The 14,338-nt window shown below is 37.6% G+C and overlaps 1 protein-coding gene across 1 annotated transcript in view; it reads left to right on the top strand.

Moving 5' to 3' along the window:
* The window catches only part of ITCH (itchy E3 ubiquitin protein ligase), a gene marked incomplete at its 3' end in the record, with an annotated part of 55,478 nt that extends 41,654 nt beyond the window's left edge, over nucleotides 1–13,824 (top strand). The window contains exons 12-24 of the mRNA XM_084271443.1: nucleotides 1,095–1,179; nucleotides 2,376–2,504; nucleotides 3,136–3,208; nucleotides 4,123–4,194; nucleotides 6,201–6,289; nucleotides 6,944–7,103; nucleotides 7,457–7,590; nucleotides 9,940–10,080; nucleotides 11,706–11,826; nucleotides 12,188–12,292; nucleotides 12,523–12,619; nucleotides 12,991–13,063; nucleotides 13,725–13,824. Of these exons, the coding sequence (XP_084127569.1) occupies nucleotides 1,095–1,179; nucleotides 2,376–2,504; nucleotides 3,136–3,208; nucleotides 4,123–4,194; nucleotides 6,201–6,289; nucleotides 6,944–7,103; nucleotides 7,457–7,590; nucleotides 9,940–10,080; nucleotides 11,706–11,826; nucleotides 12,188–12,292; nucleotides 12,523–12,619; nucleotides 12,991–13,063; nucleotides 13,725–13,824 (1,379 nt within the window). The remainder of the gene's footprint in view (nucleotides 1–1,094; nucleotides 1,180–2,375; nucleotides 2,505–3,135; nucleotides 3,209–4,122; nucleotides 4,195–6,200; nucleotides 6,290–6,943; nucleotides 7,104–7,456; nucleotides 7,591–9,939; nucleotides 10,081–11,705; nucleotides 11,827–12,187; nucleotides 12,293–12,522; nucleotides 12,620–12,990; nucleotides 13,064–13,724) is intronic.
* Between the last annotated feature and the right edge of the window lie 514 nt (nucleotides 13,825–14,338).

Below are 14,338 nucleotides of genomic sequence, written 5' to 3'. Positions count from 1 at the left end.
TTGTTGCTCCCCACACTTGTGCTTTTGTTGCATTACACACAGTACATTTCAAAGAAGGTTCTTTAGGTTGGCATTGCCCAGGAAAAACAAAGCTGAGTTTCTGCACTGTGTTGAATCCAACCATCAGTGTAACTCTGATACACAAGTATTTACTTCCAGGCTTCTCTTTTAAATTGAAGCTTTTCACCTGTAGTAGTCAGATTTTGGCCTGGTTTCATATACTCTATTTTTTTTGCAGTACTAAATAAAAATTGCATAAAGAGCTGCAGAATGGTACAGAAGACCAAACCAGGGCATTGATCATAAGCTTTGTTCAATCATGGGCATATGCTAAACTATCTGAGAGAAAATATAAATGTATCATCTTGGAAACTGCATTGATTTTTCCTACTTGCATATGAAGCCCTTGTAGTTTCTTGATGCTTGGGTATACATCCATTACCTGTTTTGTGTTTACTGCAAGGTATGTCACAGTAACTGAAGCAGCTGGAATTCCCTGTGGAGCAAACAGCTTATGTTTTGTCTTTCAACCAATTCAGATTTCTTTCTTATGATTGAACAAGAAATACCATCCCAAAGGGTCTTAAGATGGATATTTAACTTCATCAATATTTTAATCCATATAAAATTTTATCTGAGAAAAATACTGCAAAACCTTTCTAAAAAGTTAGTCAGTCAGTGAAGCCAAATCCCCTGTGAGGAGCAACTTCCTCCACACCAATGATCCTATTCCTACGATGCCCAGAGTCTCCTGGGGTCAGGGTTGTTGGTATGAGCAGTGCAGGAGGAGACTCTTTCCCTTCTCAGGGTATGAATCGAGATTTAAAGAACTTACCTATGAATACCATTGAGTGCAGACTTGTCTGAGGACAGGTGATTGTGCAGTTTCCTGTGACTATTAGCAGTCATTACTACCAGGACAGCTTACTGTTTATGAATTACCCTATTGAGGTGTAATGACAGGGAAAGTGAAAACACGTGCAGAGAAACCTGAAGACTGTAGAGGTTGTGGCTTAACATTATTAATTTATTTTATGCAGTCTCAGCAGTATATGAAGTAGGTACTGAATTTTTTTTCCTTTTGCATCTTTCAGAAAAGAGAACTGATGGCAATGGCAGAGTGTACTTTGTCAATCACAACACACGAATCACTCAGTGGGAGGATCCCAGGAGTCAGGGGTAAGAAATCAGGGCTGGTTTCATGGAAACCTGGAATGAAAATGTAACAAAGAGCTAGGAAATGCCGCCTGCAGCAGAGACATGGACTGCTCCTCCTTTTGTAAATAAGACTCTCATATCTAAACATGTGTATCATTGGGGGAGGGAGGGATTTCTATCACACAGTGATAGTGCAAAGGAACGTCAACAAGAATTTGATTATTTCCTAGACAGTCAATAGCTAATACAGAAGGAAGACAGAGTTGAAAAACTGCAGCTCCTCTACTCACAGCTTTTAAAAAAGACAGAAAGAGAACTTGAGGCACTACTGAAAGTAATGGAATACTGGGTTTTTTTCAGGATCTGTTCACTGTGACTACTTGAGGCAGGGAATGTAGGTGCAGGACATTGAGGGTGTGAAGGGTGTTCAGTAGCAATTCTTTCTTTTTGAGCTGAAAATTTTCATTTGAAGCAACTTGATCTGTTCTCTGTGGAGAGAAAGTGAAGTGTAATATCCTAGCATGTGTGGAGGGGTAATCACTGCAGCCAGAGATGGCACCTTTTCCATCCCAGTCACGTCTGCAGCAGCTGACTGTGCGGAGAACAGTATTATTCTTTGTACAACCCAACAAGCAAATATGCCAACTTCACAGTTAGAAGTATGGGCCTACAATGTAATTCTGTGAAAAGAAGTCACTCTCAGAGCACTTTGGAGTGATACTATTCAGGTCCTCCAAATACATTAAGATCTATTTTTGCTTGTACCAAAATTGAGTTGGAAGTCAGATTTTGGTTTTTCTTACATTTTTGTCATTCTGAAACCTTAAGTTTTTGGCTGCTGTGATTTATGCATGAGGTGCCAACAGCTACTTATTAGAATTATGTCAGTTAGCAAGTAAAAATGTAACAGAAGTTAAAATTCTGTTGCTGAAGTAGAGGAAACATCAATAAACCTGGCTTATGTTTTTCCCTTAAGTTTCTATTTGCTGTTATTCCAGGTAGTGCAACCAAATGAGCTAATGTTTAATGAAATGGTTGTTTTGAGAGTTGACATGAAGATTTAAGAGGAAAAAAAAAAAGGCAGAATAACTGTGGAATTTAAAGCTTCTCAAACTGTAGGTTTTTTTAGATCTGCCAAAGTTTTTACTGTCTTCAGGTATTCAATTGACTTACTGCATTAAATTGATCAGTTACTAAGTATTTTTTTGTACCCATAGTCAATTAAATGAGAAACCTTTACCAGAGGGCTGGGAGATGCGATTTACTGTGGATGGTATTCCCTATTTTGTGGATCACAATAGAAGAACCACCACATACATCGATCCCCGCACGGGCAAGTCTGCTCTGTAAGTATTTTGACATACTGACTTTTCAGAAGGGAAGCTGAGCACACATCATTTTTGAAAATGATTGGGTTTTTTCCCCTCTTGGTATGTTCTTATGCAGAAAGTTTTACATGTAGCGATGTTTCTGAATTTTCTGGAGTGTTGTGAATGCTTCAGAATCCTTCTTGCCAAGTAGTGTGGAAGATTTGAGTGTAATGGATGAGTTTCATCAGTGCTGTTGATGACCAGATACTTTTCTTACAGTTACCAGTCTTTCTTTTAAACTACACTCAACCCTTTCTTGCTTTGATTTTTAGGGACCACAATGCAGATAAAAACAGAATTTAACTCCCAACTGAAACTAACTGAATATCACCCCATCCTTATTGTCAGAGTCTTTTTTGTGGTTAATAATCAGATACTGGTTAAAATGTCCTGTGCTTGTCCTCCACAATTTATAAAGGAACGTTATTTTTATTTTTTTTAGCTTAAAAACTAGAAAATTACACCCCAAAATAGAAAAGTGAGTAAGAATCTCCCAACTAGATAACCAGCTAAACCACACAACTGTAACTACTGCATTTATAGGATTTTATTTATGCTACCAAAAAAAAAAATTGAAATTAATGTGTTTTTCTCCTTTTGGTTCCAGGTCCAATGGCCCCCACATCGCTTATGTGCGGGACTTCAAGGCAAAGGTCCATTACTTCCGATTTTGGTGTCAGGTACAGATTAATTTCTTGGGAATATTTGTTTGCATTTGGGGGTTTTGCTTACATGCTTCACATGAACTCTGTGCCTTGCAAGTAAAGCTAATCAAACTAAGCTAATCAAAATATTCAGTAAATAGAGAACTTGTATAAACTCATGTAAGCTTTAAGGTTAGGCAAGCTATGGCTTTAAAACTTCTTAGAATAAAGGAAAGCATCAATTTAGCTACTTTTTTCCCCCCAAAGTGGTGAGTTTCAGAATAGCGTTTTCTTTCTGCTGTTGATAAGGGAATATATGGAGGCACAGTGTTTTTATAGTTAATGCAAGATCTACTTCCTGCACTAATTAGTAACTACTTAAGGAAGAAAACGCAGGGTATTTGACACAGCATGCCTAAACATTGAAGAATACTGTCTTACACATTAACATGCTGTGGCATAGTATCAGATTCCAGTGTGTCTGCCTCAGTCCTCAAGGCATTACTTATATCAAAAGATTAAGTGAGTCAGTGTTTAGGAAAAGTTAAGTTTAAATGTTCCAGTCTTCAAGAGTCAAATGAATTGTCCTTTGAAAAACAGCAGAGACACTAATTTTTCACTCTGAATTTTGTGCATCTGGCCTCCAGCCAGGGCTAAACCACCACAATAACCTAATTTTCTAATATTAAATACCAGGGTAGAAAGCCATGCTGACATTATTGATCTCTTGTGAGAGGGTAGTCTTTGAAGCAGGATCTGGACACACATCCACCTCCCTGTAGATACCAACATTGGAAGCAATTTGTCTTGGAGTAGATTTAAATTCAAATATCTTGATTAGTGAAATTCAACTGTAATTCTTAAAACAATATATATAACAAATAATAGTCCAAACTTTGGATCAGAAATGTTAAGATTGTATGCTTCACCTCTGAAAACTTCCATTTCAGCAACTGGTGATGCCACAGCACATAAAGATTACAGTGAGCAGAAAAACCTTATTCGAGGACTCATTTCAACAGGTATTGTATGAAAGCATTCTGGTTGTGGACATCAAGAGTTGAGCTGATTATATTTTATTGTCACATGTCATTCTTGATCCTTTGACATCTTGCTAATGTTATTTTAAGTGAGACTAACAAAAAATACTAGCTTAATAGGATACATTCATACTTATATATTAAAAAATCATGCATCAAGTTCAGGCTGTAAAAATTATTTCAACAGAGAATGTAATTTTTAAATTATTTTTAATATTTGCTCTTTTTTTAAAAAAAATCTAAGTTGATGTTGAGGGGAATGCTGTGGCAGAGCAGCTTCCCACTCTCAGGATGTTTTCATGCTGTGCTTACATTTGTTGGCACATTTTTCCTAACAGTGTGTTATATAAGCATAGGCTACATAAAAAAAAAATACATTAAGTTGATCTAAGTCTGGGTGTTTTGGGTCTTTAAATGAGTAATGAAACAGTTAAAAGAAAATAAATTATTTTATTAGTAGGGACATTCTTGTCAATGTCTGTAGACCTGAACCACAATTAAAATTTGTGCCTGCACAAAATTTTCAAGTGTTCTGGAATTTACTTTCACTTTTTTGAGTGTTCTTTGGGGCAATAAATCACTCCCATTTCTTGTTAAACTGAAGTGGAAAGAAGCTCTTTGTCAGCCTAATAAGGTACTTAGAAACAGGATTGAAAGTGCATGGAAAAGTTCCTCCTGGCAGATACCTTTCCTTGCCACCTCTGTATTTTTCTAACTTCGAAGTAACTTACGAAAATACAGACCTTATCTAAGAAGAGAGGAACTTTTAGTTTCATCTGTCCCTAGCTGATTTTATTTTTACATTACTGTATGTCTTAAGGCTTCATTTCCTGTAGGATTTATCATAGATGTGTCAGGCCAGGAAATTTGAACTAATAGAATAGTATGTTTTGAGATAAATCTATTATTAAACAAGGGTTAATGCTTTCTTGTTCAAATTACTGTAAAATGGCTTAGCAGAAGCAACAAATAGTGCAGTTGGCTTGTCTTTTATTTCAAAACAGTGATGTCTTCAAATAAAAGGGCTTAGAAGGGGACAAGATTAAACCTGTAACTGAAAGTTAGCTCCAGCCTTATTACTGAAATTGCCCTTGGTCCTTTTACAGTAACCATAGAAGTAATAAAATTATACTGTCCTGGAAAGAATCAAGAGACAGATGATGTAATTATGTTTAGATAATTACACAATCTTGTGTTTCCTTGGGGAAACAGAATTGCAAAGACTGGAGTTAATTTTTATACTTCATCCATCATTTGCAGATATCTGTTGAGGTTATAATTTTTTTGTGATGATACTACAGATATCTAGGAGAGATTTTAAGATGGAAATCTTGACCCAAATTGCGAGTAGAAACTTAAGGATCTGGGACACACACAAGTGTTAAGTGAAATTTCTCTATGTAACCCCCTGGCACTTGTCCAGATCAGCATTACACATTTCATCGTTGTCTTAAACCCAGCATTAGTAAAGTTCCTTAGCATCTATGATCTTGCCTAAGTTTTTATAAGACCCAAACAATCCAGCTAGGCTTTTGTTACTGACTTCAGGAGATGAAGCTGTAAAATGAAAAAATATTTTGTTTCTATTTTTTTTTGAGTCCTTGATCAGGTGTCTTTGTTACTTTTAACTGGGGTACCATGCAGTATGGTATGTAACACCACATTTACTCAGCTAGGGCCCCATTATTTACTGCCTGGATTTCTGTAGTATTTCTAGACAGGCTTCTGGCCTAAGTATCCTTGATCTTTAATTTCAGAATTACAGTTTACTTTTCATTCACATCTTTTACTTATTAATCTACGGAAATATGTTTGCACTAAGATTTCAAATTCCATGAACATTGCATAAGAAGGTGCTGCTTGTGCTCAGTTTGGTTTATGGTCTGAATTATTAAATGCTATATTGCTTGATAGCAAATAGTAATAAGTCTGGGCAGTGCTTATAGCTGTTTTCTTACAAAGAATTGATTGTTTTTCTTTTACCTAAGATAATGAGCTTCAGCCCTCAGGATCTACGGAGACGTTTATGGGTTATTTTCCCTGGTGAAGAAGGCTTAGATTATGGAGGTGTTGCAAGGTAAACTGAAATGAAATGGCAAATAATACCTTCTTCTGCAAGTTGCTGGTGTGAAGACTTGCTCAAAGTAGTTACTTAAACCACAGTGCTTTCAAAATATTAGCTAAATTTGTTCCTTATCTTTCCTCAGAATAGCTGAGGAAGACAGTTCCTTAAGATGTATGCATGTCTTAAAACTGTATGAAATTGCTTTCAATTCGCAGTAGGAATTAATTTAATCATCTCAGTTTACTGAATTACAGTAAGCCTTTGGCACAACCATTGATATCCAAGTAGAAGTTTATTGAAAAAGTGAATATAAATCTACTTCCAAGTCAGAAGTCTTCACTGGCATGTAACAGAGAAGTGCATGTATTAAAATCAGCACTCCCTAAACCCCTGAAGTTTCAGCCAGCGTTAGACTTTTAATCCACTCATTTAGATGAGGATGTTGTTTTATCCAAACCACTGACAGTTGTATATCATTGTAACTTTGCATATTAATTCATAACTTGTGTTAGTTTCAACTTGGTTTCAGTTTGGTCTAGCATACTTTCTGGTAAAGAAATCAGATTGCCTCTATGCCAACAAGCTCCTAAATCAACACAAGTTATCTAAAGTAATTTCTAAATTAATTTGTTTTGAAATGTGTTTTTATTGTTTGTGTGATTTCAGGGAGTGGTTCTTTCTATTGTCACATGAAGTTTTGAACCCAATGTATTGCCTGTTTGAATATGCAGGGAAAGATAACTACTGCTTACAGATAAACCCAGCCTCCTACATTAATCCAGACCACCTGAAATACTTCCAATTTATTGGAAGATTCATTGCCATGGTAAGTTCAAAAGTAGATAGAGGTTTTCTCACATAATTCTTTTTTTTTAGATAAAACTATTATCAGGTGCTTGGATATAACTACTATTGGTATAAGTCAATTCAGCAGATTAGCAGTCATGATATTCTAAATTGTTTTAATTCTTTGGCTTAGAATTTCATTGGTACATAGTACAGAATGTTGTCATTTCAACATTATTCAGTAATTCTTTTTACTGTCTGTTATCCTAGAATGCTCTTGAGTTGGAAGAGACCTCAGAGACACCCCCCTGCCCAGTGCCACCCCTTCCAGTATTAATTTCAACAGTATTCAATCATCCTTTGCATTATTTTCTCTGTTTTCATGTTCTTCAGGCTCTGTTCCACGGGAAATTCATTGACACTGGTTTCTCTCTGCCATTCTATAAACGTATCCTAAACAAGCCAGTGGGACTGAAGGATTTAGAGTCTGTTGACCCAGAGTTTTACAACTCTCTCATCTGGGTAAAGTGAGTTTGACTTCATTTTTTTTATTGCAATAACCACACAGTGTTTTGATTTTTCACTTTTGCCAAGAAGTAAGTGTGCATTTATTACTAAAAACCCCACTGGAAAGTGTATCAGTTGCAAAGCACTACTGGAATCTTTACTATAATTCTGACTAAATTGTAACAAGTTGCACATACAGTAATGTTTACCCTACAAACAGTATTAATCTGTTAATATTTACTGGAAAGTCTTGCATAAAAAGGTGGTATTTTACCCTGCTAGACAGAGCTGTGTCTTTGCATCTGTGTGTGTGGCATCTTCTCACGCTTCAAAGCAATGAGTTATCTTTGTAACACCCAGTAATCACTAAGTCTTTCAGTGCTGCTGGAGTGTGTTGGTTTTATTCTATGTCTGCTTCTTTTGGTGGTATGTAATTTATAATGGTCTAAAAGAGAGCACAGGGGTTGTGGGTGTCAATATTAGGCTGCTTGTCTATAGCAATAAATGGGGCCTTGTCCTAGACATCACAGGCTACCTTTTCCCATCATTTTAATTCAGAATATGTGGTGGTGTAGGATACCACCCAGTGGATTGTTGGTGCAAAATTTCCAAGACTATTCTTGGGTACCAGCAGTCCATAGTGAAAGATTTTTGTCAAAGACAGAAGTCTGCATCTCTAGCAAGGAACCAGAAAACTCAGAACTTACTAGCAACACCAACTCTTACATCTCACTCTGTACATGCAGGTTTCAAATGACTAAACAGTGCTGGCTACGTGTGCTTTTATTTACCTGCACTCAGTGTTTGCTTTTTCTTTATTCTCTTTTTGTGTCTTCTTTCCCTCCCCCCTGTTTTTAACCATAGAAGAAAGCAATAGAGCAGCTGAAAGCTGCAACAAGAACTTTTCTGAAGGCTGTATCTAGAGCAAGTAGGACCCAAATATCAGTAGCAATTTTTGTAGTGACAAAGAAACCTTGGTTGGAGTCCATGAAAGCCCTTGCCCCTTTCAAAAAGCATTTGAGGAGATGAAAATTCTGGAGAAAAACCTTCAGACTTGTTAGGGGGGGTGCACATTACCTTTGAAGTACAGAGTCCCAATTTTCATGTTTAGTGTGATTGAGCCTGTTTATCTGTAATGCTGATGAATCCTAGAATCATAGAACAGGCTGTAAAAGACCTCAAAGCCCCCCTGGTGCCACCCCTGCCATGGGCAGGGACACCCTCCACTAGCCCAGTTGCCCAGAACCCAATGCAAACCAGCCTTGAACCCTGACAGGGAGTGGATGAAGGAAAATTACTGCAAATTTGTAGGAGAAATAAGTCATGCCTTTCAGGGTGGATACAATTTTATTCCTTGCTAAACGTTACAACTTTTCAGGAAGCTTCCAGTAGTTTTCAATTTCTCAGCCCTTCTCCTGTCAGATGGTTGTTTTCCTTGTTCTCTCAGTTGTGAAGGGGACCTGTAGAGGTTCTCTGCTCAAACTGAGCTACAGCAGGTATCTTTCATTTTCAAGGGAAAGGATGATTTTATTTCATCATCCACCTGAAGTCTTCCCTCCTCACCTGAGAATTCATGCAGTAGCAAGGATTTTGAAAAGATCAAGTTCAGAAGCACTGCTGCATCACAGTGTTATAGTTCAGGACAAATACCTTGATTTTCCACTTCATTGGGGTGGACAGGAATGGTCAGCAGAACCTCTGCATAGGCAGATGATTCTTCACTTTACAGAAGCACATGTCAACATCTAAATTCCTCTGTTGTACCTGTTCTTCTACGTGCTGATAAGAGAATAGGGTCTATTTGAGCAGTGTTTGCCTACAGATTCTTCCTATGTTGAAATTTCTAAAACTTTCCTCTTTAGTCCAGAACATTTGTACCCTGTTAGCTTAAGAGTTTGGGATATTTTAGTATATACTTCCAAGAGAATCCCATAAATATACTGGAGTTGAAGGTAGTGCACTAAGCATTCAAAGTCAGTTTGAGTCACTTCTTACCTGCTGTTATCTGACAAAGAGACAGAGTCCTTACCTTGCACCTTTACTGCTTCTAACAGGTAATGATATCTGCAAAAAAGGCATTCCTTGTAAAGCTTCTGTATTCCACAGATCAGCCAGTAGCTTGCCAGCCTTCTGACTGGTAAATTTAAGGGTACCTCTGATCACAAATTTCTGATTGGCCCTACAATTTTTGTATGCACATTGGTAAAATGAGTCAGTACTTCTTAGAAACCACAATTATTGTGTTAGGAACATTTCTTTATCTTGATTACTTAGCTCCAACCCTTTTTTTGTTAAGGGTCTTCATACCTATCTCCTCCAATGAGTAACAAGGCCTTGGCAGCTATTTAAAATTATATTGTTTCTTTCAGAGAGAATGATATTGAAGAATGTGGCCTGGAAATGTTTTTCTCAGTTGATAAAGAAATTCTAGGTGAAATCAAAAGCCATGATTTGAAGCCAAATGGTAGCAACATTCTGGTCACAGAAGAAAACAAAGAGGAATACATTAGGTAAGAATAAAATGAAGATTTTAAAATATTCTTATTTTCTTTCTTTAGTTCTAGCAAGAGAAGATTGTCAAACTGTGATCTGAAGCACTGTTGAAAATCTGTCTCTGAGTAATTGCTGATGTAGGCAACAAGTGGTAATTGTTTGGGTATCATATTTGAAAGGATATTGAGAGAAATAAGTTTTTTAAATCCATGCTTTCCAAAGATTACAGCTAGAGGAGGTCTGCTTTTTCCTTAGATGTATTTAGTTTTTGCAGAACACGATGCCAACAAATGTGAATGGGCCAGTATTTCATTACATTGTTGTGTGTGTCTGTCAGACTTGTGCTGCTTCATAGCCTGCTGATCTTCTGCCCAGCCATTTATGTATGTTTTGGGTTGTTTTAAACTTAAAAATGGTTTGGGTTAGTTTTGTGATGGTGGTTGTTTTTTAAAGATACTTGGGATCAAGAGTAGTTTTATCTGAGCTGGGCTTATAGTCTAGTTAGGCCTTGGCACTTGTAACAGCACAGTGCTGTGAGTGATGTCTTAAGTTGTATTGTCACAAATGAATGGTTATTGCAGCACTGGAATGTTCTAAAGCAATAAGTGGGAAGGAGCCTAAGAGCAATTAAAGAATAAAAATGTGAACAGTGACCTACTTTGTCCTGAAATACCCCTCCTTCCTCACTGTGCAGCAGTCCACGTGCTCTGCTTTAAGGTGTGATCTTCAACAGACAAGCCTGGAGGATGTGCTTGGACTTAAAAAAACTATCACAGGTTGCAGGCACAAAATAAACTGAATCCCAGTAGAATTTTCCTCTCTTATGGTGCATTCTGTGAAGACTGCTTTCAGGGGAAGGGGTGAGGGATGAAGGGAGTGGATTTTGTATTCACCATATGAGTCATCTGAAATAATTTCAGTGATTCACAGAAAAGGTATTTGCAGAAGAAAAATACTGGCATTTTGCAGTTTTGCAAAGTATTCATGTTGGGGGCGAAAACAAGGGGGGAGGATCTGCAGAAAATCATCCACTTCCAGTTTCTAGGAACCCAGGGAGAGCTCAGATTGCAGTTTGACTCATAGTCTTTTCTCTTACTCGGAGCCCTGCTTTAATTCCCCAAAATTTCTAGGATTGAAAACAGGAAATAGCCATCTCTCCTTTAGACTCCAGTTCTCCTGACAGGTTAGGCTTGAATTCAACATATCTGCTTCTCCCTGGATTCAGGTTCTTCAGGTCTCCTGCCTGCTTTTCACCCTTTTATTAAAGTGAGTGGAGTTTCTGCCACAGAGCAAAGTTTCATGATTAACAGAGTGAGCTCTGTGGTTTTTCTTTCTTCAAATACCAAGGACTGATGTGCTGTCATGACTATAACCAGTGAATAGATGCTGCCTCCTCTTGGAATCTAAAATACAGAATGGTTGAAAGCATAGGGGTTTAACTTAAAGGAAAAACAAAATCCTTTGCACAGAGTACAAGTTTGCTAATAAAATGATTCAATGCCCCAAAACATTGCAGACTTTCCTTTTTTCTCTTATTTTTTAAATTTAAACTTAGTGTACATTTCATCTCAAAATAGGCTAACAAAGATGTGGACTTGGGTTAGCACAGGCCACTTACGTTATCTTTCTGTATCTTTCACAGGCTAGTAGCAGAGTGGAGACTTTCCCGGGGTGTTGAGGAGCAGACTCAGGCTTTCTTTGAAGGCTTCAATGAAATTCTGCCACAGCAGTATTTGCAGTATTTTGATGCTAAGGAACTGGAGGTAATGGCTTTTTGGGTGATGCCATGGATGGAATATGCCATGGGTGATAGCATATTGACTGGACCAGGTTCTAGGTGGTTCTTAAAATGACACTTTCTGAAGCATCTGTTGAATTTATCATTCCATTTTATGAGAGATGCTTTCTGTTTTGTGGCCTCCAAATACACTTCACAAGCAGTTGATGTTTATAAAGTTTAAAGTTTATGAATTTGATAGAGTTTAAAATTAAAAACAAGCATATTGTCATTGCAGGTGCTTCTGAGCATGGGCACAGCTGATGTTCCATTTTGCTGTGTGGGGAGTGAGAAGGAAAGTCGTAATGTGTCCTCACATGTTTTGTTTCCCTTTTTCTCCTCTAAAGGTGCTTCTGTGTGGAATGCAGGAAATTGATCTGAATGACTGGCAGAGACACACCATCTACAGGCACTATACCAGGACCAACAGACAGATCATATGGTTCTGGCAGGTTTGTAGGCTTGTTTCTCAGACTGACAGGAGGACAGAAGTTGCAGAGCGCAGCTACAGCTTAGTAAACAATACTCAGAATTACTGAACAGATCCACAATGTGGAAATATAAATTGTTGCTGCTAATCCAGCTATTTGTAAAGCCATGTAATTTGTTAACCTGTGGATGATGATGTGAAAAATCTGAGTGTCAAATCTGTACCTAAATGTTCGTTTCAATTGTTTTTCAGTTTGTGAAAGAAATAGATAATGAGAAGAGAATGAGACTCTTGCAGTTTGTTACTGGAACATGCAGGCTACCAGTGGGAGGATTTGCTGACCTCATGGGTATGCTTTAGTAATCCTTCTGATGCATTAGATAACTTGGTTCTTTTAAAAATATCAACATGTTCATGGATGCTTCTATTGAATTTATGTGGAATGCTATTTTATAAGTCCTGGATATAGTTAAACTATGATGGGAGAAGAGATGGAGGGAATGTTTACACCTGTGGCATTGAGTTTCAAAATCACCTCAAATTTATGCATGTCACCACAGACATACTTTGATCTAGACAGGGTTAGACAGTGGAAGACAGGTGTCTTTTCTGTGTGAGGAACTGTCCTGGGTTTAAGCCTTTCATCCTTCAGTTGTAACACGTTGCCTACTGATACAGAGGGAACTAGACCTGTGCCTTGTTGACTTGAATTTGTTACAGGGAGCAACGGACCCCAAAAATTTTGTATTGAAAAAGTTGGAAAGGAAAACTGGCTGCCTAGAAGTCATACCTGGTGAGTATCAGGATGTTACTACTGTTCTGGTTTTGCTGACAAGAATCTACTTGGAGGTTTTAGTAAAAGTGCTGAAATGCTTGAGACTGTGACAGCAAACACCAAGTTATAAGAACAAGGTTTGTGTTTCAATAATAGCTGAACTTCTGAAAAACTTTTGGGGTGGAGCAGTTTCCATTATAACCTCCATGGATTTGTGTATTACAAAAAATTTCAAGTAATTACCAGGGCTGTCCAAAGAGGCTGGGATTGATCTTTTGTTACCACTACAATCCATCACGATAGTAGCCACATTCACACTCCTCCTTCCCTAGAGAGAAAGTAGCTTCTACCCAGTTCCTCAGGTGTGTAAGTGGTTAGTAAAAACACACCAGTTGAAAAATTTCAACTGTGAATGATTCCTGTAGTTAACCAACCAGGAGAAGTTGGGAAACTTCTTACCAAGTACACTGTGTTTCTAGGAAACGAGTGCTGATCAAGCACTTCAACTCTTCACTTTCAAGTCTCAGAAATATATAAATTTATGTAGCTAATTAGCTTGTCACAGGCTGCAAACCAGAGTATCTGTCTACACAAACATTTAATTACCCATCTTCAGCATGGATTTTTTTGGTGATGGTTTAATTATTTTTCAGTACTAATTTTTTCCCTTTATTCCCAGTTTCAATCGCTTAGACCTTCCACCCTATAAGAATTATGAGCAGTTGAAGGAAAAGCTGCTGTTTGCAATTGAAGAAACAGAAGGATTTGGGCAAGAGTAGCGAAAATTTGCACCTTGAAGAATGTGAACTCAACATGATGTATGTTCTTCACTTCTGCTTGTTGCACAGTTCATTGTAAAGTAGACTTGACTTGGATTTATTTAACAATACTAATGTGTAAGTAAATGGATGTTATCCTGAGATATATCCACGTTAACTCTGGATTTCTATTGAGCACTTTCAGAAATCAAATGAGCAATCAGATATGGCTACAAATGATTTATGACCTAAGTAGAGGTTTAATGCAGCTTTGGGCTCTGCTTTGTTTTACCATTCATTGATTAGAATGTGTCCTTAATGACTGACAGATTTTTAACAATAGTTTTGTCTTTCCTTTTTAGTAGCATTTTTTGCTACTGATGCACTGGGAAGTTCATTGGTAGCTGCGATGCTGCAGCATCGTCCTAAGCCTCCTGACAGCAGTGTTAGCAGAGCCAGCTTGTAACCATCCTCTGTGTATCGTGGGCAAATTCATTGCTTAAGCTCTTTTTACTAACTCAAGTGTGGCCAGACT

The sequence above is a fragment of the Gallinula chloropus genome (assembly GCF_964237585.1).
Source record: "Gallinula chloropus genome assembly, chromosome: 16".
In the NCBI taxonomy this organism is placed as follows: Eukaryota; Metazoa; Chordata; class Aves; order Gruiformes; family Rallidae; genus Gallinula; species Gallinula chloropus.
Note: the sequence above shows the minus strand (reverse complement) of the source record. Positions and strands in the feature narration are given on the sequence as shown.